A 25,079-nucleotide genomic window follows, 5' to 3' on the forward strand; every position below is an offset into this window, starting at 1 on the left:
TATAATGCTCGTGGGATCTGCTCGTTGCAGGAAAAGAGATTGCGGAGATAGGGGCGTGCGGCGACCAGCTGTGAGTGGGGGCCGCTCTTGACGCGGCAACGTCGCGTCGTAAATTACTCTCCTCGCGCAAAGGGAGCCACGGAGTGAAAAAGCTTAGCCCCAACTTGGATAACGACTCGCCAGGATTAACTCGTCTTGCTTCGTCTACGCGGTTTTTAACATTTTACTCGTGTTCCGAGTGTTTAGTGTTTAGATTTTAAACGTCTTTGCGTCTTTGTCGGTGATCAATTTGCAAGGATAATTATCGCGCTTTCTTTTCGAGAAGGGGCGGCCCAGTTTTTGCCCGTCAGCCCCACATGTCATTCCGTTATAAATAACCCTCGCGAGGAGATTCTTGAGTCAGCGCGGGTGAACGTGACCGAACAATGATCTCCCCGGGAGATTTTACGACGGCTTACTAGAAAAAATGAGCAATTAAGGCTCTGCTCTCTCCCTCCCTCCCTCTCTCCATCTCTCTTTGTTGCTAAGATAACGAAAAAGTAGTGCTACGAATTTGAAATTGCTCCTGTTCAAAAAATTTTTGAAAGGAGAAAAATTCCAGAAAAATTTTAAAGAAAGAAGAGCTGGACTGGAATTCGGATGGAGTGAAGGATAGGTGAAATGGACGGAAGTTGATAAATTCCAGCCATCTTCCTATAATACAATCGCCTCCGTTCATATTTGACGCATCGAAGCGAGCATCGTCGAAGGACGTATAAACATATAAACGTCGGTGGAGCGGCGTGTTTTTAGGAACGAAGGAGAGGAAAATGGAGGAAATGAGAAAATAAAGAGGAGGAAACGGTTGTGTAGAGAGATGCGAGACGAGCGCGCAATTTCTATATATATATATATAACCCTGGGAGATGCTTTACGAAGAGAGTTAAAAAGAAAAAAAAAAAGTCCACGGAATTAAAAACTTTTTAACGTCCCTCCATCCCTGTCGATAATATTTCCTGCGAATAAAGGAATATCTTTCGCTTACTCTCTCTCTGTCTCTCTCTCTTTCGAGTGACAGAAGAGACAGAACGAAATAAGCGGTTCTTTTCAGCTAATTTGCCAAAGCCTCTCCACTCTGCCACGAAGGCGCGATTAATTCTCGCGTCACAGCCGAGCACAGAGGCCGAGAATCCCCTCTTTCGTATCGCGTAGTTTAGCCTCTCGAACGATGGATGGCGTTAGGGGCCGACGATTCTTACAAATCGTCTCGCTCGGATTAGTCGTGGCGTCCCCGTCGAACGAATGTTCTCCTAATGGATCACGTTCCAGGGAAATAATCAACGGAATCAGCTGCCTCCCCCTGCGATCGGCTGACACGAACTAATCGCGGGAAAGGTCGGTGATATTGTTGCGGATAAATTATTGCGCCCGTATCGACGAGCCCTCTCGACGTGAATGACCCACATTTCGTACCGATCCGACCTTCCATCTGCCTCTCTGCGATATATCCACGGTTTATAACCTTAATAGGGTTTTTCTTCTTCTGCTTTATCCGATAACCATCTTATACGATAAAAATCGATATAAATGGAGGAGGAAATATCGTTGAGCGTGGTAATGTCGTGGAAGAGTAAGAGAGAGACGAGTGGTCGAAGATTGTTGGCTTTTTAAACGTTTCCAAGGGGGGATGAACGAGCTATTGCGTCCGATTCATGGACCGAATTCGATTTATTATCGCTATACCGATAATGTATATCGATATCGATATAATTTTTTTTCCCCCCCTCTTTTTCTCGAGTAAACGTTAAAATCAAATCGCGCGATCGAATAATTCAGAAAAAAGTGTCTCGTACAATTTTAATACGTATCTATAGCATACACCTGTTAACTTATCGTTTTTCGTTATATTTTAAAAAAAAGGGGAGGAGGATCGAACCAAGATTCGATCGTTCGATCTCTTTTATATTCGAGCATCGCTGCTCATCTATTTGACGCGGATTTTCCGCGTTCCTTCGCGATTTTCTCCCCCTTCGTGACAAAGAGTTGCCGTTGAAACACGGTATTTTAGATCGGTTAAGCCGGGAGGAGAATGGGGGATGGAATGGAAATTAAATCCTCGTTTCGATACAGAGCTATCCGCTTTGACGGATATAAGGAAGAAAGGTGAGGAAGAGGGCAGGGATCCTTTCGTTCGTCGCGAAAATCGTCGACACGTACGCGACATTCCGCGTGAAAAATTATCGCCAATTTTTTTTTTTCCACGATCGATCGATCGATCGATCGTTAAGCATTAAGGATCCTCGGGAATCGGTGATTTCGTTCGTTTCGAAGTTCGGCAAGAAAGTTGCGGTACGTTCCCTCGTAGAAAAGTCGAACTTTAATTTGATTCCTCGAGATTGACGTGGGGCCGATACGAGGGGCTGGGATGAGGGGGCGAAGATCGATGAGAAAGCGTGACGAGTTCATTTTGGAAATAAGAAAAGTTTCGTCGGAGCTTGTAAGATCGGGTATGGATATGGATTTCATTGTCGGTGATTCAAAAGTTTACAAGCCCTTTTTATAGGGACATTTTTCGAAAATTTCACAATCAAAAATTTGATGTTATTACGTAAATTGTAACATGGGTATTGCGATTTGTTGTAGGTTGCTCTTGCGTCGTCTACAGCAGCTCGGACAGACCTCAAGGTGGCACGTTCACATCGCCTTATTACCCAAAGCCATATCCGTCGAATATCGATTGCCTCCTTTACACGTTCATCGGTCAACCCGACGAAATCGTCAAGCTGACGTTTCATCACTTCAATATCCGCCGCGCCCGATCAGAGTAAGTATATCCGCCACAGTCGAGCCTCGAACAGAGTCCAGACCAGAATGGCAACGCCGCAATTTTTCCTCGAACTCGCGATACAAAGGTAAGGAGGATAACCGAGGACCCCCTTCTCCCCCTCTTGATAAACTTCACAGCTCTATTCCTGAGCGAGCAGCGAAGAGCAACACTTTAGATAATACGAGTATTGAAGTACGATGGAGGCGAAATACAAGGCAGCGAGGAGTATTTCGAGCTATTTACAAGATTACTTATCTATCTCCCCCTTTTCAAACTTTTGTTCGATATTTCGTTCCAAAAACGATCGCCGCTGCGATTATGTCGGGAAGATGAACAATTTATTTACCATTTATTTTTCATCCTATGATAAATATCTAATATCTTTCGAAATTTTACAGAGTTACGTATTGCGCGTGAGTATTATCTTTTAAAGGAAACGAATTGTTCGCTTGTAACCTGTTCCAAACGGGTTAACCGAGTTCTTGCTGTATATAAACTTGGGAACAGAGTGGTTATTGCGGGTCACAGTAGCCCTCTCTCGGTGTATAACGAGATTATGGTTCGAGCCAGACTTGGCATAGTCTCTGGTATGTATTAACGATGTTTATTTTCTCATAAATTGTCTCTCTTTTAAAATATCGTAATTTCTGTCTGTAACCCTTCTGTATGATTATACACGAACGAATAAGATGTTGCACAAAATCCGTGAAATTTGTGATCTTGTATTTACTTCATGATTCGCACGCAGATATTTAGATATGGCTATTATATTGATATCAATAAATGGATCGTGTTGTAAAGATCGAATATAAAGTAAAAAAAAAAAAAATTTATCAATTCATCTTTCGTAATTGATTATTTCGTCAAGATTTATTGCTCGATTTATTATTGACAGAAAAGTACGTTTCGTTCGGCGAGAGATGAATATAAATTATTATTAAATTGCCTTTGTCGCAAAATATCAAATGTCACTTCGATGCAAATATCGTATTCGCAATTATCGAGTGTATATTGATAATAATTCATCAAGAGATAATAGGATTAATTGTTTTCACAACGATACCCATATTGAGATATAAAATAGAATTTCTCCCATATTCGAACGAAGATAATCATCGCTTTATTTAATAATACCATTTATTTTTCTCTTCCTCGATTCTCTATTCGCCGCCCTGTCCTTTCTTTTTCTTTTCCTTCTAAATTCAAAATCTTCATTTACGATTACAAGGATGTTCTCGACGACACTCGACAGCTTTAAACAGGTTTATATTACGGCAAAAATACGGACGGTATGGCCGTGGACAATGGTGCACATAAATCCGGAAGATTTACCACACTATCCGACGTGACGGAAGCTTAGTCGAGCATACTTAGCCCCCTGTTATGTCTCGAGGAAAGACGGATCATCGGATAAGAGGCGTTCCGTCTTACATCGAACAAGTTGGTGGCTGATTAGCCGATAGTTAGACGCTGTGTTTCCCTGATAGTCGGTTTGCAAATCGGCTCTCCATTGTGTATATATATATATATATATATGTACCTGTACAGAAATTGTGGTACAAGCTGACTGGTTTTACGTGTAAAAATAGTCGAAATGGAATTTTCAAATTTTTCAAAAGTACAAGTAAAATTGGGTAAAAATGAACTATCGACAGGTGATTCGCTCCACGTATGAAAATAAAAAAATGTGATATTAAATTTAGTATGATCGAATTTTCAAATTCAATTTTCTCTAAAAAAAAAATAAAGTTTTTTTTTTTTAAAATGAACAAGACTCCTATCCTCCTATAATTTATTCGTATTATTCTAATTTAATTTGTACTTGAAAATTTGATTCCACTTGAAAACCTCTAGAAATAATTCTTTTTTTCTATTCACTTTTCATCATATAGAATCATCGCGTCACTTGTACCATGATCTCGAAGAAACCGAATGGAATCATTCTTGTTTCGAAAGGACAAACATCTTAAGATGTTAAGAAAAGTATATGAATCGAGTTAAAAAAAACTTGCAAACGAGAATTAATTAGGAATATCTATAAATTGATGGTGGGACAAAGTTTCTTTGATCGAAGAAAGGAGGTGTATCCAAAATATATAAAATCCCCGCGTTCTTTCAAAATCAAAAAGGATTTAACGACGAATTTCTAACAGGAAAATCCGATTGCGCGTAACCGAAAGAAAATTTCGGACTCGGCATTTCAAATGCATATCACGAAGTTTGCCGGTTGGTTTAGAGCCCGGCTAAGTGCAGGAAGGGTCAGCTACGCGACACGGTCGGGAGAAAGAGTCGGTTAGGAGTTCAGGAAGGAGGAAGTTATGAGACGAAAACGAGAAACGTTCCCGTGAATGCAACGTCCGTTTCCGTGGATGGGACCGACCGACCCCCGTAGATTTTATTTTCTGCTCCGAATGCCGCTGCTTCTCCGACCGGAATATGAATCTCCCTTTTGTAAAGTTGCGGTTTCACCCCTTTTCTCGCCCTTCTTCCTCCTCTTTCTTTCATCGGCCTCTTATCGTATCTGAAAATAATACAATACGAATTCTTTTTTCTTTTTTTTTTTCCTTTTTTTTTTTTTTGGTCAATAATTAATAACTAATAATAAGTTTCGTGGAAGCAAGGATTTACTCAGCGAGTAGATAACGTGGTTCATTTTCAATTTGATTCGCATCGGTAGAGGCTGTAACAACAAATTCAATTGGTGGAAATCCTCCTCATATTCTTGGCGGACTTTATGCCGAGCACGTGCCTGTCCTCGGGCCGCTCTCCTTCTACACAGGATTCTATTTACAAATCCTCCAACGGTGGAGGCCATAAATCGTTTCTGCTTCTAAGGACCGTCCGAAGCGCCCCGCTATCCAATATTAAGCTGGCCACGAAGATGGCCCTATTAATATGGCGTGCGGAGGCACGGCGATCGTTTACACACCGCTCTCCACTATATATTCCAAAGCTGAGAAAATCCCTCGGAGAAGAGAGGAAACTTCGCTTTTAGATCCGCCGGCCCCGTCGATATTAAGCTGCCTTTGCACACGATGCACACGCCAAGTTTCATCCCACGGTGTGTCTTCGATACCTAATTATCGAATAACTTTGCAACGATATTATCGTCGATCGATTGTCTCTTCCAAGATTTATCACGGAGAGAAGATGGTAAGAAAGGGATTCGTAACTTTTCTTATTCACCGCTTATACTTTTCACCGTTTGAACGCCTATTTCCAACGCGAATATATATATATACCGACCGAGCGAAATATTTGCCACAAATGGTGGCCCGAATCAAGGAAGGAAAGTTTACTTTATAAACAGAACCAGTAGAAATTATTCATAGTCCCAGTCGTGATCAAACACGGTGTACATGGTACAAGTATTTAAACGTACATACGTGGGTAGAATAATAACAGTTGGTGGATGCTTGGCGATGTAAACCGGGTCTAATCCGTCAAAGTGTGCGAGCATCTAGGTTGAAAGGTTATGTTTCGCCACGTAACGAGCGCAGAAAATAGAGGAGCGAGCTGTCGATGTTTTTTCGATTCCTCGTGACTAAGACGAATCGTCGATGGTAAACCGTGATATATCCTCTAACGGAATTTTCCACTGTATATATAACGACGTATCGGCGATGGTATGGATTTCGAGTCGAATGTGTTCACTGTTTGTATGGAAAATAAGGTCGACGAGCTGTCGTCGTCGAGTAATCGATCACGTGATCAAACAGAGGGCACGCGTAATCGGCAGATACACATCATCCTTCTTGACCATCGTATAATCATCCTTAAAACGCAATGTTATCGTGATAAATTACGACCAGTGAATAATGGGTTTAATAAAGCCATCCGTTTCGATAACGGAATTGACCGCGCGTGTGCTCGTTATGCATTACTGTCCACTTCCCGATGACACACGATGATCCGGACGTGTATCGATGCGTATTGCTTTTATCTTTGTTCACCAGATATCGCCACGTTCGTTACGTGTGCTACGTGTCGAATTTACTCCCCGTTATTACTCGGGGGAAGGGACCTGATTATTTTCCACGCGATCGCGTCTATATTGATTATTCGAAAAATGTGAAATGCGAATAAAATAAATCGGAACGCTCCGGTAAAAAGGATAAAAAGGATACACGCGATAATTAAGCGAGATTTATAATTGGAAGCGTATCGTACAATTGATGAATTACGAGAAAATAATAGAAATTTATAACGTTCGTAACGTTGTTTCGCCAACGATAGAATTTTATGCAGTTTGTTCGATCGCTTATTAATTCTGGTTACTTCGATTGAACAGGCATAATGGCGGGTGAAAAACAATTCTACCGCTTAATCGATACTTTAGTTCGGACAAGTCGAAGTGGATTTAATTAAGAGTAATTTATTAGGATTGCGGTAAATACAGCAGTAATTATTACCCGGTAATAAAAACGCGAGACAATTAGCCTTTATTAAATTTCATTAAAACTTGGTAAATTGTGAGATTTATTATTAATTGCTTGGATAAAAACAAACGACGCAAAAATTGATAAAAATTATTCTTAGTTATCCTCAAAAATTTGAAACATCTTACCAGATATACCAATTTTTCAAATATTCGTAATACTTTAATACTCTTTGTACACATTGATATTTCACAGGACTTATCTATGCGAAAGAAAAAACTGAAGGACATTTTTATACCGTCCGACACGGAAAATTTGTCTACCTTCAAACGCAAAATATCGTGCAACGTCGTCGCGTATAATCGAATTTTAAATGTTTCTCTCTTTCTTCCCCAAGACCAAGAGCTAAATCATTGCATTCTTGCTACGCTAATTACGAGATTCTCGCAACAATCATCACCCACGTTCGATCAACGGACCGCTATTTCTAATTCTATCTTTTGGCAACGTTTTCTCTTGGAATCAATTGCGAGACGAGAAGTGGTTGTTCGTTCCTCGCGACAATGCCCTTGCCACGAGAATCGATGCTTTGTTGTGTAATTTGATCGCGCGTGGACGAGAGCGCGCGAGGGTCGGGCGGTGCGTTTCACAGCGAGGGAGAGGAAACGGGAGCAGGCATCGCGGAAGGAATAGGAAACCTCGAGTTTGCGGGTCGGACAGTTAGCGGCGGAACGTTGTAGCATCGGCTTTCATCGCAGTCGGGCCGGATGCCGCCGCTACCACGGAATTATACTTGTCTGCCGTGTAATTGCCGAGATTAATTATGTGCTAGATGAAATTCCTGGTCGGCGGGGTGTGACAATCCGCGGGGCGACGGTTTCGAGGAGAAACCGTATCTGCTGTGAACGCGGTTACCGAGGCGACGCGTGCGAGGAAGAGAAGGGATGAGATCGAACGAACGAATAATAATAATAATAAGTAATTGACTCGAAAATAGGGAGATGAGTCGGACAAGAGTCGAGCCGAGTGAAATGGAAGGGGAAAAAAGGGTCGGGTAAGGAGGAACTGGTCGGAACTGTTTGCATAGAAAGTAGCGCGCGACCGTTTCATATGGCCCCCTAATTGTCATGAATAGTTTATCGCGTGGAGAGGACTTTCCAAGCGGGCAAGGTTTCAGGTTCAGGTCGGCTGTGCGATCAATGTGAGAGGAATCCTAGCTGCGCGCCGAGCTCGTCCGTTCTTCCACCATTGTCCTGGAAATTGCTCACGCTCGATGTTTATAAACGAGCGATTTGACGACGCTCGCCGGAGGAAAGAAGAAACTGTTATCGCCTCTCCTCGACTTCTTCTTCCCGCGGGTTGAAGTTTGACGCGCTTTTGCCGGGGCTCGCGTTTGCATAAATTTGGAAATAAAATACTCGCTTGTCCCTGGCAATTTTTCAAGGGGAATGGGCAAGGGGCGGAAGAAGGGAGCCGGATGTCGATCGTGTTTTCCAATTAACATAAGTACAACAACGTTGAACTTGGTGAAATATTCAAGCGAGGGGAGGGGGAAGGCGCGACGAATAAATAGGATTGCCAATGTGGAGAAAAAAAGATGGCACCCCGGTTCTTCATTGATTTCCGCAACCCCGGTGCACGCCGTTAATGGTAATGGGAGCATGGAAATGGATATGAGAATCTTGGTTAGCGTTCGAAGGACCGCGTGGTGGAATATTCGATAATTCGAAAGATGCTGTTAGCTTGGCCCCGTTACGAACGATCCCTCGCGCTCCAAAGACCACGCTTCTAAATGAATCTGTGCGATTTTTCCCTCTAATGATCGTGCTGGGGCGTCGATCGACGAGGAACGGCGATATTACTTGCTTACTTTTATATTCGACTCGAGTTCAATGTTGCGAAACAGGATCCCAAGAGTTGGGTATTTTTTTTTTTTAAGACGAACGATCCATCGAACACACCACCCTTCTGAACGAATCCGTACGATGATTGCGAGGTGATTTTCACTCTAATGGTCGATCGTTCAACTGTGTAGCGTCGATTGACGAAGAACGGCTTACTTTTATATTTGAGTTCGATATTTTTCTATGGAGTTAGGATTAATAATGTTGAAACGAAATTTTTCTGGTAGCGTTTCGAAAGACCGCGGGAATTTTTTTTTTTTTGGTATTATAACGATACGAGTTAAAAACGAAATTTTAAGTTTGAAGAGAAATGTGTTTTTTGTCTGAGTGTTGTATAATGGATTTTATTTGATATTATTCTAATGGATAATAGGTTTTTTTCTTTTTATTTTTTTTTGATAAATTGAAGGAGTATAAGATAATTATAATTTTTGAATAACCGCGGGAGGAATAAATTCATCGAGCTTCGTAGTCGGAAAATTTCAGCGAAAATATTAATAAAAAACAAAAAGTAATAAGCAAGCTTTATATATATATATACATAGAGTATGTGCATTATTAGCAGCCAGCATTTTCATCGTAAATGTTAAATGCACATGAAAAAATGAAAAGTGCGGGGAAAAAGTGTTACGATGTTTTAAGCGTGATGGTATAAGTTAACGTTTTTTGCGTTTACAATTTTCTTTTTTTTTTTTTTCGAAGAACGGTCTTCGAATTTTTATAATGGAAAGTCGTGCGCGTACTTTTTTTCTTTTTTACGATATGAACGAACTCTGTCCAAACGAAGTTCAATTTCGAGACCGAAAATTATCCGTCAACGTATTTATAATAAAAAAACTCGCGAATGTAGCTGGTTTTAAATTTTCTTGCGGAAGACGAAATTCGCTGGACGAGAAGCCTCTCTTAATCTTCGACGCGATAGCTCGTGGCTCGGTCTTTCTGGGCTTACACTGGGTGTTACACGTGGTGATGAATGAAGATCCAGACTTTGCTAAATAAGTAATGCCTCAGGACCCTAACGTAATGAATCTCGACTCCTTAAACCGATCAAAAACTTCGATCAGTATTTATATATATTTTAAATATTTCGACACAATATTACAAACATGGAGACAATTCACATTACAAATAATACGATGACCGAAGAACGAATTACGATTCTTGCGAATCCGTATCTTCATATACCGCACAACCTCGTCTTTGTCTTTCGTGAGACGCTCCCGCGTCCAAGCGAGGAAGAGGGAGAATAATGCACAACGCGTATCTCCTTTCGGTGTAACAGAAGCGGAAGGCGTGGTTACGCATCACAGCCAGCGGAAGCAACGACAGATCCGTGGCCAACTGCACGGAAGGGAAACAGGAACGGAAGTCGGAGACGAAAACGAAGAAAACGTAAAACTCTCGCGTCGTATCGTCGTAGTCGTCGTCTCAAATATTGCCACTTTATGAAGTCTATCCTCTGCTTTGTTAACAAGTTCCCTTTTTCTCTCTCTTTCTTTCCCCTTCCCTTCTGTTTCACGAACGACGGCAACGTCTCGAGTTGCTGCCGCTCCTTGCTGTTTTACGAGGTATCGTTTCGTGACAGAACGGATTAACAGCCGAAGGAGATATCAACCGACGGAAAAGCACGATCCTTGAAATCGGGAATCGTGCTGCTCTTGTCGCCATCACGAGACATCTTTAAGATATCTACAGCGCGAGCAAGCGTTTCATCGCGCTTGCGCTACGGCGCATGGCGCGATAACTTTTTATGGTGGTGGTGGTGGTGGTCGTTGCGTGTAGGAGAGAATTTACGCGCATGCGTCGTAAACGCGATCTCGTAAGCCTCGAATCCTTCCTATTTTCCTGCGTGGCGCTCGCAAAAAATTATTTCTTTCTTTCTTCTTCTTTTTTTTATTAAAAGAACGACGTTTTTCGCTCGTCCCGGTTTAATGATGGCGATGTCGAAAGTTTGCTCGAAAGTTGGAAACAGTCGTGGGTCGCATCATCGTAATCGTTGTTTACCATCTCGAGTAACGAAAGATGGAGTTGAATTATTCCGTTCACGAGTCGCTCTCTAATTTCCTCCGGGTGAAGGGGATCGTGTCTTCTTCTCGTTTCCTCCGGTTCCGGCCGTCGATGTCGACGTGATTAACTAGCCTCGATGCTCCGTCATTGTACATTCGAACACGGGGAAATGGATACAGGTATCGAGACACTTCTCTTTCGATCGCATCTATTTTTCTAGGGATAGATTTCTCTCTCTCTTTTTCTGCTTTTTACAAATTAGTTACGAACGAAGGATTCAAATGGAAGAATTCAAATCATTCTTGCGTCGATAGATTTATCAGTTGGAATATTTGCACAAATAACTTTTACGAATAAATATTTTCCAAATCTCTGGAAATTTATTGGATCATTCTGTTCATATGTAACGATAAAACGCGTTAGTTAATAATTGTTGGAATACGAGTATGTGGAAGTATTCTCTCGTACGAACGTATGTTTTTTCCTTTTTTTTTTTTTTTTTTTTTTTTTTTGAATAGATGAATATATATTCGAACGTATCCATTTTTTGTTTAAATACGCAAATAAAAACTTTCACATTCAGAGTACGTAAACTTTTAACGAATTTTCCAAATTTTTCTATCCGTTATACATATATTTATGAATTTATCCATAAATTTATCAATTATTTCGGGCAAATGTGCTGCGATTATTTATAAATCATAATCGAGCCATTTTATTTACTCGATGCGTTTTAAGTTAAATATATACATATTTCATTTGTTTTACGCATCTACTTGAATCGAAAATAATATCAATAAATTTATTTAGTGAATGGGGCTGAAACTTTCGATTGGATGAAGTCACGATTGAAAGGAGAAAAAAAGATTAATTCTTAGGAAAGGAAGAAGAAAGGAGAAAAAATAGAATGGAAAAATCGACGAGAGGAGAAAGAAGACAAGATGGTACAACAAAAAGCGAAAGTGAGGAGCCTGGTCCGCCAAGGTTAAACGGGAGATTCAAGCGAAATCTTTCCGTGGAAGAAAGATTAGGACGTGGAGGCACGTAGAGAGAAAAGTTGGAAGAAATCGAAAACGGAGCTAGAAGAAGATAGGAAGATAGAAAGAAAAAAAAAGTTGGAAAAATTCATCGAAAGAAAACGTGAAAAGAACGTGATGGCAACGTGATATAATGGGTTGAATAATTTTTTACATAATTCTTTGATCGATGTCTTTACGGTTGCAGGAAAAAGTTTATGTTTTTTTAATTTTAGGGAGAAAAACGGGGAGAAACTTTTCTCCCCCCATAATTTAATGTTACAATAATCGATGGAGCTGGTTCAAGGCAATTTTATTTAATCACATTCAGCTTTAAGAGTTTATCCAAGTAAAAGAGGGAAGAGCAACTTTTCCGATATGGTAATAAATTTTTCGTTAAAATGTGTACTTAATAGGACGGAACGAAGGCAAGAATAACGATATTTTCGATATTTCCTTAGATTCTTCTCTCGAGAGATGAAAATCGCACGAGACAATGAGAAAGGATAAGAATTTCGATAAAAAAAAAAAAAAGGAATTCACGTCGCATTTCCTCGATGCGAAATATTTTATAAACGCAGGAAGCAAAAAATGACGATCGAAAGTATGAAATTCGAAGTAAAGGAGAGGTTATCTCGAAGGGCGTGATGTAAATTTTTTATCCAACTGGATAAAACCATCTTTCTGCGACTACGAAGGGAAGGGGGTGGGGGGGGAGCGAGGGTAATACGCTATTTTCGCGTCAAACCGCTCGCGAACGTGTTATTTCAGAAACAAGTTGAGAAGAAAATAACCCAAGTGTTCTTCCTTGCTTATCTTATCTTGCTACGTTGATGACGTATTCGTGTTCAAATTCCACGCCGATGCTAAAGAAATGGAAAGAAATTTTTTCCTAAACAACCGACCAGTAATTTTCTACGACTTTCCTTGTCGTTTTTCTTCAACGAACCAAGGTAAAAATTATCTTTTTCGTCGAATCCAATATATCTGCTTCCCCCTGCTCGAACTCGGCTATTTCTGAAAAAAAAAAAAATATTTTCAGAGAAATCTTCGATATTTCTGGAATTCTTCGACAGCTGAATTGCTTACACTCTTAAAACTCGAGACAGAGGCAAATCCAGAGTATACTTCACCACATCGTTCCTTTCCAAATCGTATTTCGCCTTTCGTCAATTCCAACTGTTTTCGTTGTACACTTCTCCTCCTCTTTGACTTGGTGCATGCGAATATTCGCTAAATGAAGGAGTCCAATAATTTTAAAACGGGGAGTCGGTTGACGGATAATAAAGAACGGATTTCACATCTTTCCGTTGGAAAAAGAAAGCTTATTTCCTAAGAAGTAAGAAGAAAAGGAGGAAGAAATGGCCGCTTTTCACGGCCGGAAAACGGTAACGTAAGCCTTGGAACGACCGGTTTCCAAAGGACCGTCAGATCTGAAACAGAAAATTTAATTAGATAATGAAACCCGAGGGGAAAAAAAAAGGAAGGAAGCAGGGGGAGAATATAAAGGGAAGGAAGAGGAGAATGGGAACAAAAGGGAAGGGATATAAAGGGCGGTGGAAGGAAGGAAACAGAGGGAGCGGGGTAATGCTCGCAGAGGGAAAAAGCGAATTCAATTTTAACATTTTTAACTCGAGCAAACCTTGCCACTATATATATATATATATATATATATTACATATACTGCTACCTTGAACGGTTTAACCATGAAAACGAGAGAAATTATTCAAAGTGATGGCGAAATCGAAAAAAATCGATATCTTGGTGGTAAGTTGAGGAAACAAAAGAGAAAGGTGAACGACTGAGAAGAAATCGTACGAGTATCATCTCTTAAAATTACGAGAAACAAAAGTGTAAGAGCGGTGTAATTGTATTTTCTTTTAATTTCTATAGGAATTTGGAGATTTTGAAGGAGGAAGATTTGAAGGAAAAAAAAAAAAAAGGAGAAGAAGAAAGGAGAAGAAATTGCTTTTCCTCTTATTTGCATTTACTTCTTATTTACATACATCTTCACTTTTAACGCGGTTAAGTGCACTCCGAAAGAAATAACGGGTAAAAGGGGAAAATGTACTCTCCAATTCAGATAAGCCTGTAAATTTTTGCCAGCGTCCTCCAATGGTGTCGTCCACGCCCCCTACACTTACCTCTCCCCTTTAGTATAAACTAAACTTAACCGTATGAAACTTAAGCACTTACATGCCCTATCTCGAAAGAATAGGACAGGGATCCATTAATTAATCTTCATTACTAACGTTATCGAAAACGTATCTTCCCTCTCTCTTCGTCCCAGCGTTCTCCGATCGCTCCATCCTTCATAATTGGCCCTCCGCATCGGGACCTGTGACACTCGATAGCCAGACTTGGCTATCGTAAAGGCGCCGCTTGTTGCTCCGGATTGTTCCCTACTACGTGTGTCTACTACGTTAAGGGTAGTGCTATTCGGTTTCAGAGGAAGCTATTTCCATGATAAACGGCGTTGAATTATTTATCACGTAGCCCGGATAGATTCTAAAATCGACATTATCTTATATTATATAATTAGAATAACGTAAATGCAATATATATAACATTGTCAGCGTTGAAACTCTGGAAAAAGCAACTATTTTCGTACGAAGGAACGAAAGGATAGTTTTTCTTTTCCTTTTTTTTTTTTTTTTTTTTTTAATATTCGAGACAAAAATAAAAAAGTCGAGCCAGGCAAGGAGGCTATAAATCTCGGGGATTGGATCATTTTTCAAACGAACCGACTGATTGTACAAAGCGTGCGATGTACAGGTTGATAACCCAGTCGCCTGGCAAAGTTTCTTTCTAATTAATTTTTATATGAAAGGGGATTCGAAAGGAAACGAGGAGGGAGTGGGAATATAAGGGGATAGAGGGTGGAAGATCGTCGGCTCTTCCGAAACTTTCTCCAGCTGCCAGTGGCAAGATATTATTCAACCGGCGGAGACCTTTATTAACTTCCAAATTAACCGTTGTATCGAAAATTATCCCCCCGCGAGACCCACGTTATATCATCATCCACGATTCACAATCCAAGACGAGATCTTCTCCGCTCGAGGAAACGGACAATTTTAGATTTTTAAACAAAGAGAGCAACTTACTACTTGTTTGGCGAAATCAACTCTCCACTTTTGAATCGATCGACGTCGACCGATGCTACTTTTCGAATCGAAAAATTGAGCGAGCGCAATGCCCTCGAAATTTGACTTTTCTCTTACATATATATATATTTTTTGATTGAATTTTTATAGAAGCATTGTTGATGAATCTGCTGCGGTTTTCCCCCGCGATGGAAATGAGTTTAAACGCAATTTCGGTCAATTACCGAAACGTTGTTGTTCAGGGGGTGGGGGGAAGCAATAAAAAAAGTGTAATTCATATTCATATACGTATGTGCAACTAGATATAGTCCGGGCGGTTATCGATCAAATGAAAGTCTCGAATCGAAGTTTAATCAAAAATTTAATAAAAATCTCCCCTCCCCCGTTTCGATAAGGGAATTCATCATGCCCTCGAAATTATACACTTTTGGTATAATCCGATTGAAGAAGAATGTCCTTCCTTTATTTTTCCTTTTTTTTTTTTTTCGACGAACGCCCGCATCGAATTAATTGCACGAATGCACATATTTTCCCTTAATTATTTATTCGATAATGTGTTTCGACCGGTCTCGTTTCAAATCTCGAATTTCTGATTAAAGGGAGTGATTTATTGGTTTAAAAGCGATCGAAGAATTCGCTTATTATTATTATTTATTTTCCTATCCTTTGCGATTCGATCGACTATTTCTAGATACTTTTGAATAGATATCGAGAAGAAAAGGTAGAAGTACAAATGGAATAACGATCGAGGAGAAGAAGAAACTTAAGAACGAAATACGTATGTATGGAAAACTTTTCCCTTCTCCCCTCGACAGCCTTTTTCGCCTCGATTTTCACGAAGAGAAGAGTGTTTTCGATATTTTTAGCTGTTCATCTTCTTGCTACAACACTTTTCCTTCGCTTTCATTTGCCTTCTCATTTAACTAAGTGAAACCAACGCGGTAAACTGTGGACGAAATTAAAGCAATATTAAACCGGAGGACGGTGCTCGCTTCTGACTGGCTGATTCCCGCCCCGATCGCTATAGGAACAGCCGCCATAAATTTCGAACATTTTCTTCCACAAAGCTGGAGGCTAGATGATAACGATTAAACATTGTTCGAGCAAACTTGGTATAAGACGCTTTTGATCATCGGAATATTTGTACCTTGGATCTTAATCATCGGGCTGGAATAATACTCCTCCTCCTCCTCCTCCTCCTCCTCAATTTTGTCGAGCAATCAAGAAAGATTTCTCGCTATCTCTCTCTCTTCTCGAAACAATTAGCAAAATGTCTCTCTCCTTCTAATTTTATTACACTCGACGAAGTGAAAAGTGTATAATATAAACGAGATCGATGGAGATCTCGATCGAGATTTCGGTTGCTCCAACCGTTCTCGAAAATAACTCGTTACGTTGGCGAGGAGTTTGGGGGGGTTGAAAGAGAGGGAGGACGAGATTGGGTAGACAATCGAACGGGGAGGCAAAGGGAGAGGAATAAAAAAAAAAAGAAGGAGGCAGAGAAAATCCTGACGCTCTGTCGAGGGCTAAATTAAAGAGGACGGAAACCCTTTCTCCGTTTGACCGAGGAACGCATCAAAGCCGAAATTGTTCTCCGACTTGTTTCAGGAGTTAACTTCGTCTTTCTTCCATTCCTTCCCTCATAATTTCCTCACGTTTTTCATTTTATTTTTCCACGAAGTGAAATAAAAGAAAAGAAAACTCGATAAACAAAAAAATTTTGCACTCGAAATTATTGGATTCGATTGGGAGGGAAGAATGGAGGGATTAGCATTCGGTTGAGGAATTTTTTTCTTTATTTCCAGCTTGCTGCCGGGTTGCATCTGTTAAAGCACGGCTTAAAGTAATGTCGTCGTTTAACAGTTACGATCGATTTCTTCTCCTGATCGACCAGTCGATAAAAAAGGGTCACGAAACGAGAAGAAAATAAAAAAGAGGGGGGAAAAAGGGGCACGGCACCTTTGCATTTGGCTAATCAAACGATAATTCGAAGTGAAGCAAATTTCTCGAGGATTGAAATCGATCGATCGATATAAATCCGCGCATCCGTGTTTCTTTCTTCGTTTCCCATCTCGAAGATGGGAAAAGCGCAGCGAATAGGCGGATTAAAAAAGCGCAATGGGGGGAAATTAAAATTAAAATTTATTGGAAGGAGATCGAGTCACGTTGCTAATCGCTATCATCCCTTTATCGATTTCCATTATTACACCCCGCTTAATTGGAACAGGTATAGTTTCGAGAAATAATAATCTTTCTTAAATATTCGAGGTAAGGGAAGAATGAAAAATTTTATTCTTGGAAACCGTACCATGCCGTTAGATTTTGTTAGAATAATAATAATTACCCAATATTCCCGCAATCTACTTATTTAATTAAAAAAAAAAAAAGTTTCCAGCATTTCTCCGACGAAATAACTCGTTCTATCTCTCCTTCCTTTTCGTTCTTTCTCGTTTTTTCTGAAATAACTCGTCATTACCAACGATCGCATCCAAAACGTTATTATCATCATCGACAATTCAAATTCTTTTCTACTTTTTCCAATCACCGCCATTATCCCCGTTGCACGAGATGAAACCGCGACGAAAGAGTAAAAAAACGAAATACGCAGAGACTCGATTTTGAAATCGAGGCGAGGAGGGCATAGACGAGCCGCCATTAGACGAGAGAAACGTGGTATCTGATGGGTTGGAAGGCGAATCGAGTGTGGCTGCCACGAGCGTTGAAGCTGAACGCGATAGAAGGAAAGGGAAGAACAAAGGGAAAGACAAAGGCGGAAGAGAAGAGGCGAGGCAGAATTTCGAACGGATCGAGCCGGCGACCGATTATAGCTATGGAAATTCTTAGGTGTGAGAAGAAAGGAATAATTATCCTGCAATTATTGCGCCGTGCTCGCGCATTGAAAACGCCTTTCAATTGCGTGGCGCGCGCATTCGACGAGATAAATGGAATAACGGCCTCGCTTCGTTCCGCGACTAACAGATGTCTCTCCTCTTAATCTCGCCAAACTAGCCGTCTCGATTCGCGCGACAAATGTCATTATTTGTCGAATATTTTTAACATCCTATTATACATTTTTCCTTCCTTTTTTTCATGCGTTTAAATCCGAGTCCAAGCCTCGTCTCGTCGAGTATGCACGAATATAAAAGGAGTAATAATAATGATAATAATAATAAAAGAAAAAAAGAGAAGGCAATAACGATGATCGATGGAGAAGAAACGAGATCGAGCGAGGGTGATAATGGTGTATTGAAAATCGTGTTCCAGATTTTGGTCGGTTAATGTAGATCGACTTGGGTAGCACGACGAGGGAGGGGTGGTACGTTTCGAGGAGTGAATACGATGATCGCGATGCGACAAAGCTTTTTTTCTTTTTTTCTTTCTTCTTTCGCTCTTCTTCTATCGTAATTTTACTCGTTCCATTGGTGTATTTAACATTCGTTGCGCGAGAATTCTAAAACGATTGAATGGGGATATTTTTTTTCTTCTTCCTCCCCGTCAAGATTAACGAGAGACGCGATATCATTCGAGAAGATAACGTTACATCGGTGTACATCGAGTTATAAAAACTTGATAAAAAGCGATGCCGCGTACATTTTTAAACGGGCAATCACATTCAATTCGAAACTGGAACGCGCATTATTTATTCACTCGTGAAGTATGATTTCGTGCGACTCTCCCTCCACGAAGGAATTTCTATTTGCCGCCTAATGAAATTTTCTCGAAGCTTTCGAAATAAATCGAACAACAACAACAACAACGTCGAATTTCCTCCTCTCTCCGTTCCTTTAGAATTCTAAATTCTGAATGAAAAAGATTCTCGTTTCAATCAACCCGAGGATATATATATATATAACGCGTGCACACGTTGCCGATGTATCGATTGATAAAACGTGAAATAACGTTCACGCCTGGAATTTCGTAATTGACCGGTTGTGTGTTTGATCTCCTGTGGCTGGAACAGCATTGTTTGCTAATATCAGGCGATATCCATAGTTGCCAATTATTACGTGGGGGAGAATTTTGGAAATTTCCCTTGGAACTCGAATTTCCCTCCGATCACCCTACTCTTTGTGCTCGATATATTCGAACACGCAGCTACGAATCGACCGACTGAAAAATTTTTCCAAAATTCCAAATTCAAGAACTCTGTTGCGCACTGTTCTCGAATAGTCGGATAATTAGATCCTAATTAGTTGTATCAAGGCTCGCCCTCTCTCTCTGCGTTTCAATCTAACCGAGGTGAACCGAGGTGTTTCTCTGGAAAATCGTTTGTCGAGCGAAAGTTTCACGATTTTGGAGCGCGATTCGATCGAGAACAAGGGCGAAGAGTAATCGTGGAAGCGTGAGAAAACCGCGGAGACCGGCAAGTGACAACTGTAACGAGTTGGAGGGAGAGAGAGAGGGAGAGAATGGCACGCGCCCCAGTAATCGAGGCATTTCTCTTTTGCAACCCTCCGTGCACCCCTTTCAGTCATTCAAACCCGCCCTTGAAAGCCGCCTCGTTACGCTCCTCGAATTGTACCGACGCTGTTCACTCGTAGCCTGAGAACAATTTGTCACCCTCCCAAATCCTCTCTTCTTCCGACCAATATTCACCATCTTCCGTTCCTCGTCTTTCCTATTTTCCTATATTCGTCTCAACTGGTTGCCAATTGTTCTCGTTTTTCTTCGAGAAGGAAAGTGGTGAAAAAGTTAAAAGTGTTTCGTTCGTTTCGTCGGGAATTTAAGTAAGAAATTTTCTTTCGACCCGTATTTATAGATATTTGCAGGATGACGAGAATGGAAAACGTTCGAAAACGAGTCCAGCAAGCTGTCGATGATAATTTCATCGCGCATTTATTTAATCGGGATTGTAATCGGGATTTTAAACGCGGTTCGAAGAGAAAGAAAAAAGAGTATTAAAGAATCGATCTTATTCGAGATCGAGAAAGGTGTACGGGCGATGTAACTGAAATTAAGGTATCCGAGTTTAATTAAAAAAAAAAAAAAAGAAAGAAAGAAAGAAACGTGTAATTGCAATCGTGAAATCGTATTATCGCATAAACTCGATAATTTATTTTTAATTTCATCAGAGGATTGATATTGCTAATTTGCTTGGACGTTTAAATTCCATCTCTGCCGTCAACGCGGACAGATATCTCGCTCATTTTATATTTAAATTCTATTTGGCGAAGAGTTTATAACGATCTAATTAAAGCGGTGGGACGATATGAAAGTAACGACTGTTTAAAAACTTTTGACGTACTTTTGATTAACAACCCCACTTACTTTACCGCCGTGTGTGGATACACAACTCGCGAATAATCAGCCGTGGAAATATTCTGCCAAATCTCTCCACAGAAGCAGAATAATTATTCGATCGCTCGATAATCTCTGACGAAAGGGATTGGAAATCGCCAGCTTTGATCAACAAAAAACAAATCGGAGAAAAGTATCCGTTCGAAATGTATTGTACTACATTTTTTCCAACTGCGAGGAGGATATTATCCATCGAAGGAATCGCTTGAAACGTAGCCCGCCTCCTGTTCCTCCCACGGATATTGAAAGGAATCGCGATTCTGTAACCGACACCATATGGCACGAATGAAAAGTGGCCGAGGAAAGTATTAAAGAATATCTTCCTCCACGCTGGACTGGCCCCAAATGATGGCACGTTATCGAGAAACTTGTTCTTCTCCAAGAAGAAGATGTACAAGCACGATGACCCGGCTAATGGCCCTCTGACGAATCCTCTTTTCCTTCTTTTTCACCACGAATATATACATATTTATAGATTTCGGATTCGAAACGAGGGAAGAAATTTTATTCGATTAACGTAATAATTTTTCGCGAATATACGGTTGGAGAGGGAAAAATAATCCATTTCTACGAGATGGAATTTTATTAGAATTCGGGTAAATCCCGATTATTTAAACGTTGCTCGTGTTATATTTGTTTCCCGTTAATATATGACCCCGAGGGAATTTTCGATACTGGAAAACGAAGCTTTTAGTCTTTATGCAAACGTTAATACACATTGTCTACGCCAATAACCACGGCTACGTAACGCGCTTTTAACGCAACGGGGCAAAAATTGCGAAAACGCGTTACACTACTCTGTCCATAGCGTGTCTCGATAAACACGCTTTCTAAAAAGGTTTCTCCATCGTCCCCAAGATCATCATCCCCTTTTCCAAATATCCCTTTCCAATCTGAAAAATAAACATGGAAAATTCGAAACTACGCTTTGTCCCAAAGAACAGCCGTCTGAATTATCGCGCGCGAACCTATTCGAAAGGATAGAACTCTAATCGGTGTAACGCTTCCTCTCGGGGCGGTTGATCCGGTTATTCGTTGCTAGAGATTCGCGCGTGGAATTCGTTATCCAAGTTGGATTCAAAGAAAAAGGGGAGGCTACGATCGAATCGCGACCTCTCCTCCTCTTCCTTTTCACCCTCGTTGTTTCGAGAGATTTTTTGCACGAGGAAGAATAGGAAAATTCTACCGAGAGAGGAAAAGGAGGAGGAACCGTGGCCAGTGTCTACGACGCTTGCTGAATTATTGCTCGAGAGATGGCCATTCTCCATTGTCGTGTCATATTCCCAGGTGAAGAGAGATCGTTTCGTTCCACAACCGTATAGCACCGCGAAATTGGCCGAATATTTTCGCCAATTGATCATTGGGAACATCGTTCCCAAGTTTCGCAGTTGTTCTTTCGATTCCAGCTATTGGCCTCGCCGTTTGAAATTGGTTTTTCGCTACGCGGGGAAGGGAAGAAGGTGTGTATATATGCTTGAAATGATTCGAATCAGTTATTGTTTCAAGTTGGAGATGAGTCAACGTTAGCAGGTAGTTGAAACACGATGGAAGGTGTTGAGTTTCGAGTTGGAAAATATCGAAATGGGGAATGGTTTACTTGAAGCGAAATACGATAGGCGTGGATGGAATGGAATATAAATTTTGGAATCGAAAGACGCGAAAATTTTGCTCGAATTGTCGATCGCTCGTTTCAAACCATCGATTGGCGAAACTTTGCAAGATTATCTTCGTTATTAGTTGCCATGGGAACGTACGAGTATTGCTTACAGGTTCGTTAATTAACGTGGAAAATTCGATAATCGGGAAAAATTTAAGTTGTTTTCACGGGAGAGGTACGCGCCCGACAGGAAATTTTGCGTTGGATTCTTGCTGAAAGTTAAAAATTTATTTTTTTTTTTTTTGTAGCAATTACTCTTTCCTCCGCGAATAATATTTTAAAATGCGGTGGACGAACACGTTCACGTTTGCGTATCACGTGAATAAAATTGCATCGTAACATGTCTCTTGTCGAGAGAGAATTGACAAATGGACGAATTAATATCGTCCGATCGATTTCTACATTTATTTCTTTGCACTTTGATAAGTCTCGTTATTTAACAATTTCGTATCGATCGTTAAGATCCAATTTTGACCAGGTTTATCTTTTTTTTTTTTTTTTTTTTTTTTTTAAGCTGTAACGATTACACGATTTATTACAAATAATGGAGATTTACCCGGGAACAAATTGGATTTACAGGCAGTCGTTTTTTCCATTGAGCGGGGAACAAACGCAACGACGCGTGAAGTTTGATTATAACAAAAAATATAGCGACCTCTAATGAACGAACGCATCTCGTTCCGGTATAACGGGACAAATGTTTTTTGAAAAATTGTTCGACAACATTAGACGAATAATTCGTTGTAAAACTTTCAAAAAAAAAAAAAACTCTACGATACATCTAAAAATGGATAACTCGATTACTTTTTAACCGACTCCGCGTCACACTTTTCAACGTCGGTTTTGAATAACGTTAATTCGCAGTGACGCGTGTGGAACGTTTTAATTCACCATTATATCGCTTCAATTTTTCCCTTCCTTCCTTTCGAAAAAAGAAAAAGAAAAATTAAACGAATCACTAAAACTTAAACTCTCGTTCGAGATTCAGTCTTCTCTCTTTCTCTCTCTCTCTCTCTCAAGATGGAGAAATATCGACGCAACGGAGGAATGTAAAAAATTCTCAGGGGATATAAATCACGTTCGAGCACGTTGTTACAGAGAGATAGAAAGGGGACCAGGAAAATCTTTCGGCGTGTACCCAAGTGCCGTTTGCCTTAATAGTGATGGATGGCTCGAGATTCACCCGATAATGTCCGTGTACTACTTCAGCCGAGAATTTCGCGGCCTCTCCAGTTACAGCGACGAGTCACGCTATTCTCGTAGCGTAGCGCGCGCACACGTACATACAAACGCAGCAGACAAACAAGGAGGAAGAGAAGGAAGGAAGGAAGGAAGGAAGGAAGACGGGCAAGTTCGACAGTGGGGCGCGTGTGCAAGCCAGGTGCAAAGCCAGCTCTATGATTACGCGCACGGCAACTTCGTTATCTGTATTCTCTGGTCGGTTCTGCGGTGATTAGTGTGGAAAGTTTTCGTATAGACGAATATTTGCGGTGGAGATTCCACCGGATCGGTCGATTCGGTCCGATCGAAGTGTTATCGAATCGAGTTTGGAAAATTTTCATCGTCGTTTCGCTCCCTCTGGTGAGAGAGAGGTAAGGTAACGCGTTTCACGTTTATCTCGCGTGACTTCGGGCTTGAAAAGAGGGGAGAGAGAAAGAGAGAAAGAAAGTTACGCGTCGCGTTGAGGATAATTACCGACACACGGTAATTTGGATGAAAGAATTGCGATCGGGTTACGTACGTTAAAAGCGCGTAACGCGTTGTTTCGAGGGCTGGATAAATATTGGGTACGAAAAGGAAGGGGTGAGAGGGATTTTTCTAGTATTTATCGTAATTTATAAATTTATTAGGGTTTATTAACGTATAAAAGGGGTCTCCTCCGTCTAATTTCAATCACGCTCGAATTTGTGTCATAATAAAGTAATTTCTGTTGTAACGTAATTACAAGAGATGATATCAGCGGTAAATTTGCCGGGATACGCGATTAACGAACTAATTCTTTCCAGATTATTTGAAAAACGCGAAAAAACGTTTCGCTCGACGAATCTGTCTTTTTCCTCTTCTTTTTTCTTTTTTTTTTTTTTTTTTTTTTTTTTTTACATGTTTGAACGATCTTTTCCAAACACGTTGCGTTTTCGTTTCGAGAGAACGAAAGAAACGTACCGGAGTAGCTCGTTTCGTTTTAAAAGAGAATGTTTAATTTCGTGCCATGAATTTTCGAATTTTTGTCTAAAGATATATATATATATATTTTTTTTTATTGTATACGTAGAGACGAATCCCAACAAATCTGTCAGGTTTTTCAAATTCCAATTTATAGTCGTCGATGAAAAACTCTGTATATCCATTGTGTGTCGCTCGGAATATTTTTTCATTTTTAATTTTCTCTGCGTCTACGTATTCGGCAAACGGGGTGGACTGCTTGAATTCAGGATCACGATGGATTATTTAGACCGTGGGCACGTTTAATTTTTGTAATACGACGCGAAATATTTATTTTTTCTTTTTTTTTTTTTTTTTTTTTTTTCATATATATATATATATAAATTCGATAAAAAAATAATATCTTCGTTTATTTACGCCGTTTATAAATTCGATCGTGTCCGTTTTTCCGGCTAATTGAATGCTCTATTGTTCAATGAATTAATTCGATAAGCGATAATAATACAAATGGATTGCGCAATATAAGTGATAGGACGAACCACTTTTGATAATTAGGTTTATTTTATCGATTTGATTTGTTATTCCTTCTGCGTTGAATATTAACCGTTTAACCTTTAAATATTTACCGTTTAATTTTGATATTACAATTTAAATTGATCATCCCAGTAACGCCAATATTTAAGGCTATTGGTTACGTGTTATAATTAACAGTTAATTATGTTCGTTGATGATGACGATATTAATT

At 40.2% G+C, this 25,079-nt stretch overlaps 1 protein-coding gene and 3 long non-coding RNA genes across 5 annotated transcripts in view; 2 read left to right on the forward strand and 2 right to left on the reverse strand.

The window, feature by feature from the left end:
* Sol1 (CUB domain-containing protein Sol1) overlaps positions 1–25,079 on the forward strand; it is a 314,064-nt gene that overhangs the window by 58,302 nt on the left and 230,683 nt on the right. For both annotated transcript variants that reach the window (XR_015290526.1, XM_086902370.1), the window contains exon 3: positions 2,623–2,803. Coding sequence is in view for 1 of the 2 variants with exons in the window: in XM_086902370.1 (XP_086758496.1) it covers positions 2,623–2,803 (181 nt within the window). In the remaining variant the exon portion in view is untranslated. The remainder of the gene's footprint in view (positions 1–2,622; positions 2,804–25,079) is intronic.
* LOC147658370 (uncharacterized) lies at positions 2,990–13,420 on the forward strand. Its single transcript, XR_015290529.1, has 4 exons — positions 2,990–3,393; positions 11,907–12,493; positions 12,574–13,065; positions 13,155–13,420. It is a non-coding gene; the product is annotated as an uncharacterized LOC147658370 (long non-coding RNA).
* LOC116414060 (uncharacterized) lies at positions 3,650–6,731 on the reverse strand. Its single transcript, XR_015290528.1, has 2 exons — positions 6,193–6,731; positions 3,650–5,327 (listed from the first exon to the last, which is right to left on the reverse strand). It is a non-coding gene; the product is annotated as an uncharacterized LOC116414060 (long non-coding RNA).
* On the reverse strand, positions 10,145–13,325 carry LOC147658371 (uncharacterized). Its single transcript, XR_015290531.1, has 2 exons — positions 13,202–13,325; positions 10,145–13,129 (listed from the first exon to the last, which is right to left on the reverse strand). It is a non-coding gene; the product is annotated as an uncharacterized LOC147658371 (long non-coding RNA).

The sequence above is a fragment of the Apis florea genome, unplaced genomic scaffold (assembly GCF_048593485.1).
Source record: "Apis florea isolate Af1SG1 unplaced genomic scaffold, ASM4859348v1 contig_2272_pilon, whole genome shotgun sequence".
Taxonomy (NCBI): Eukaryota; Metazoa; Arthropoda; class Insecta; order Hymenoptera; family Apidae; genus Apis; species Apis florea.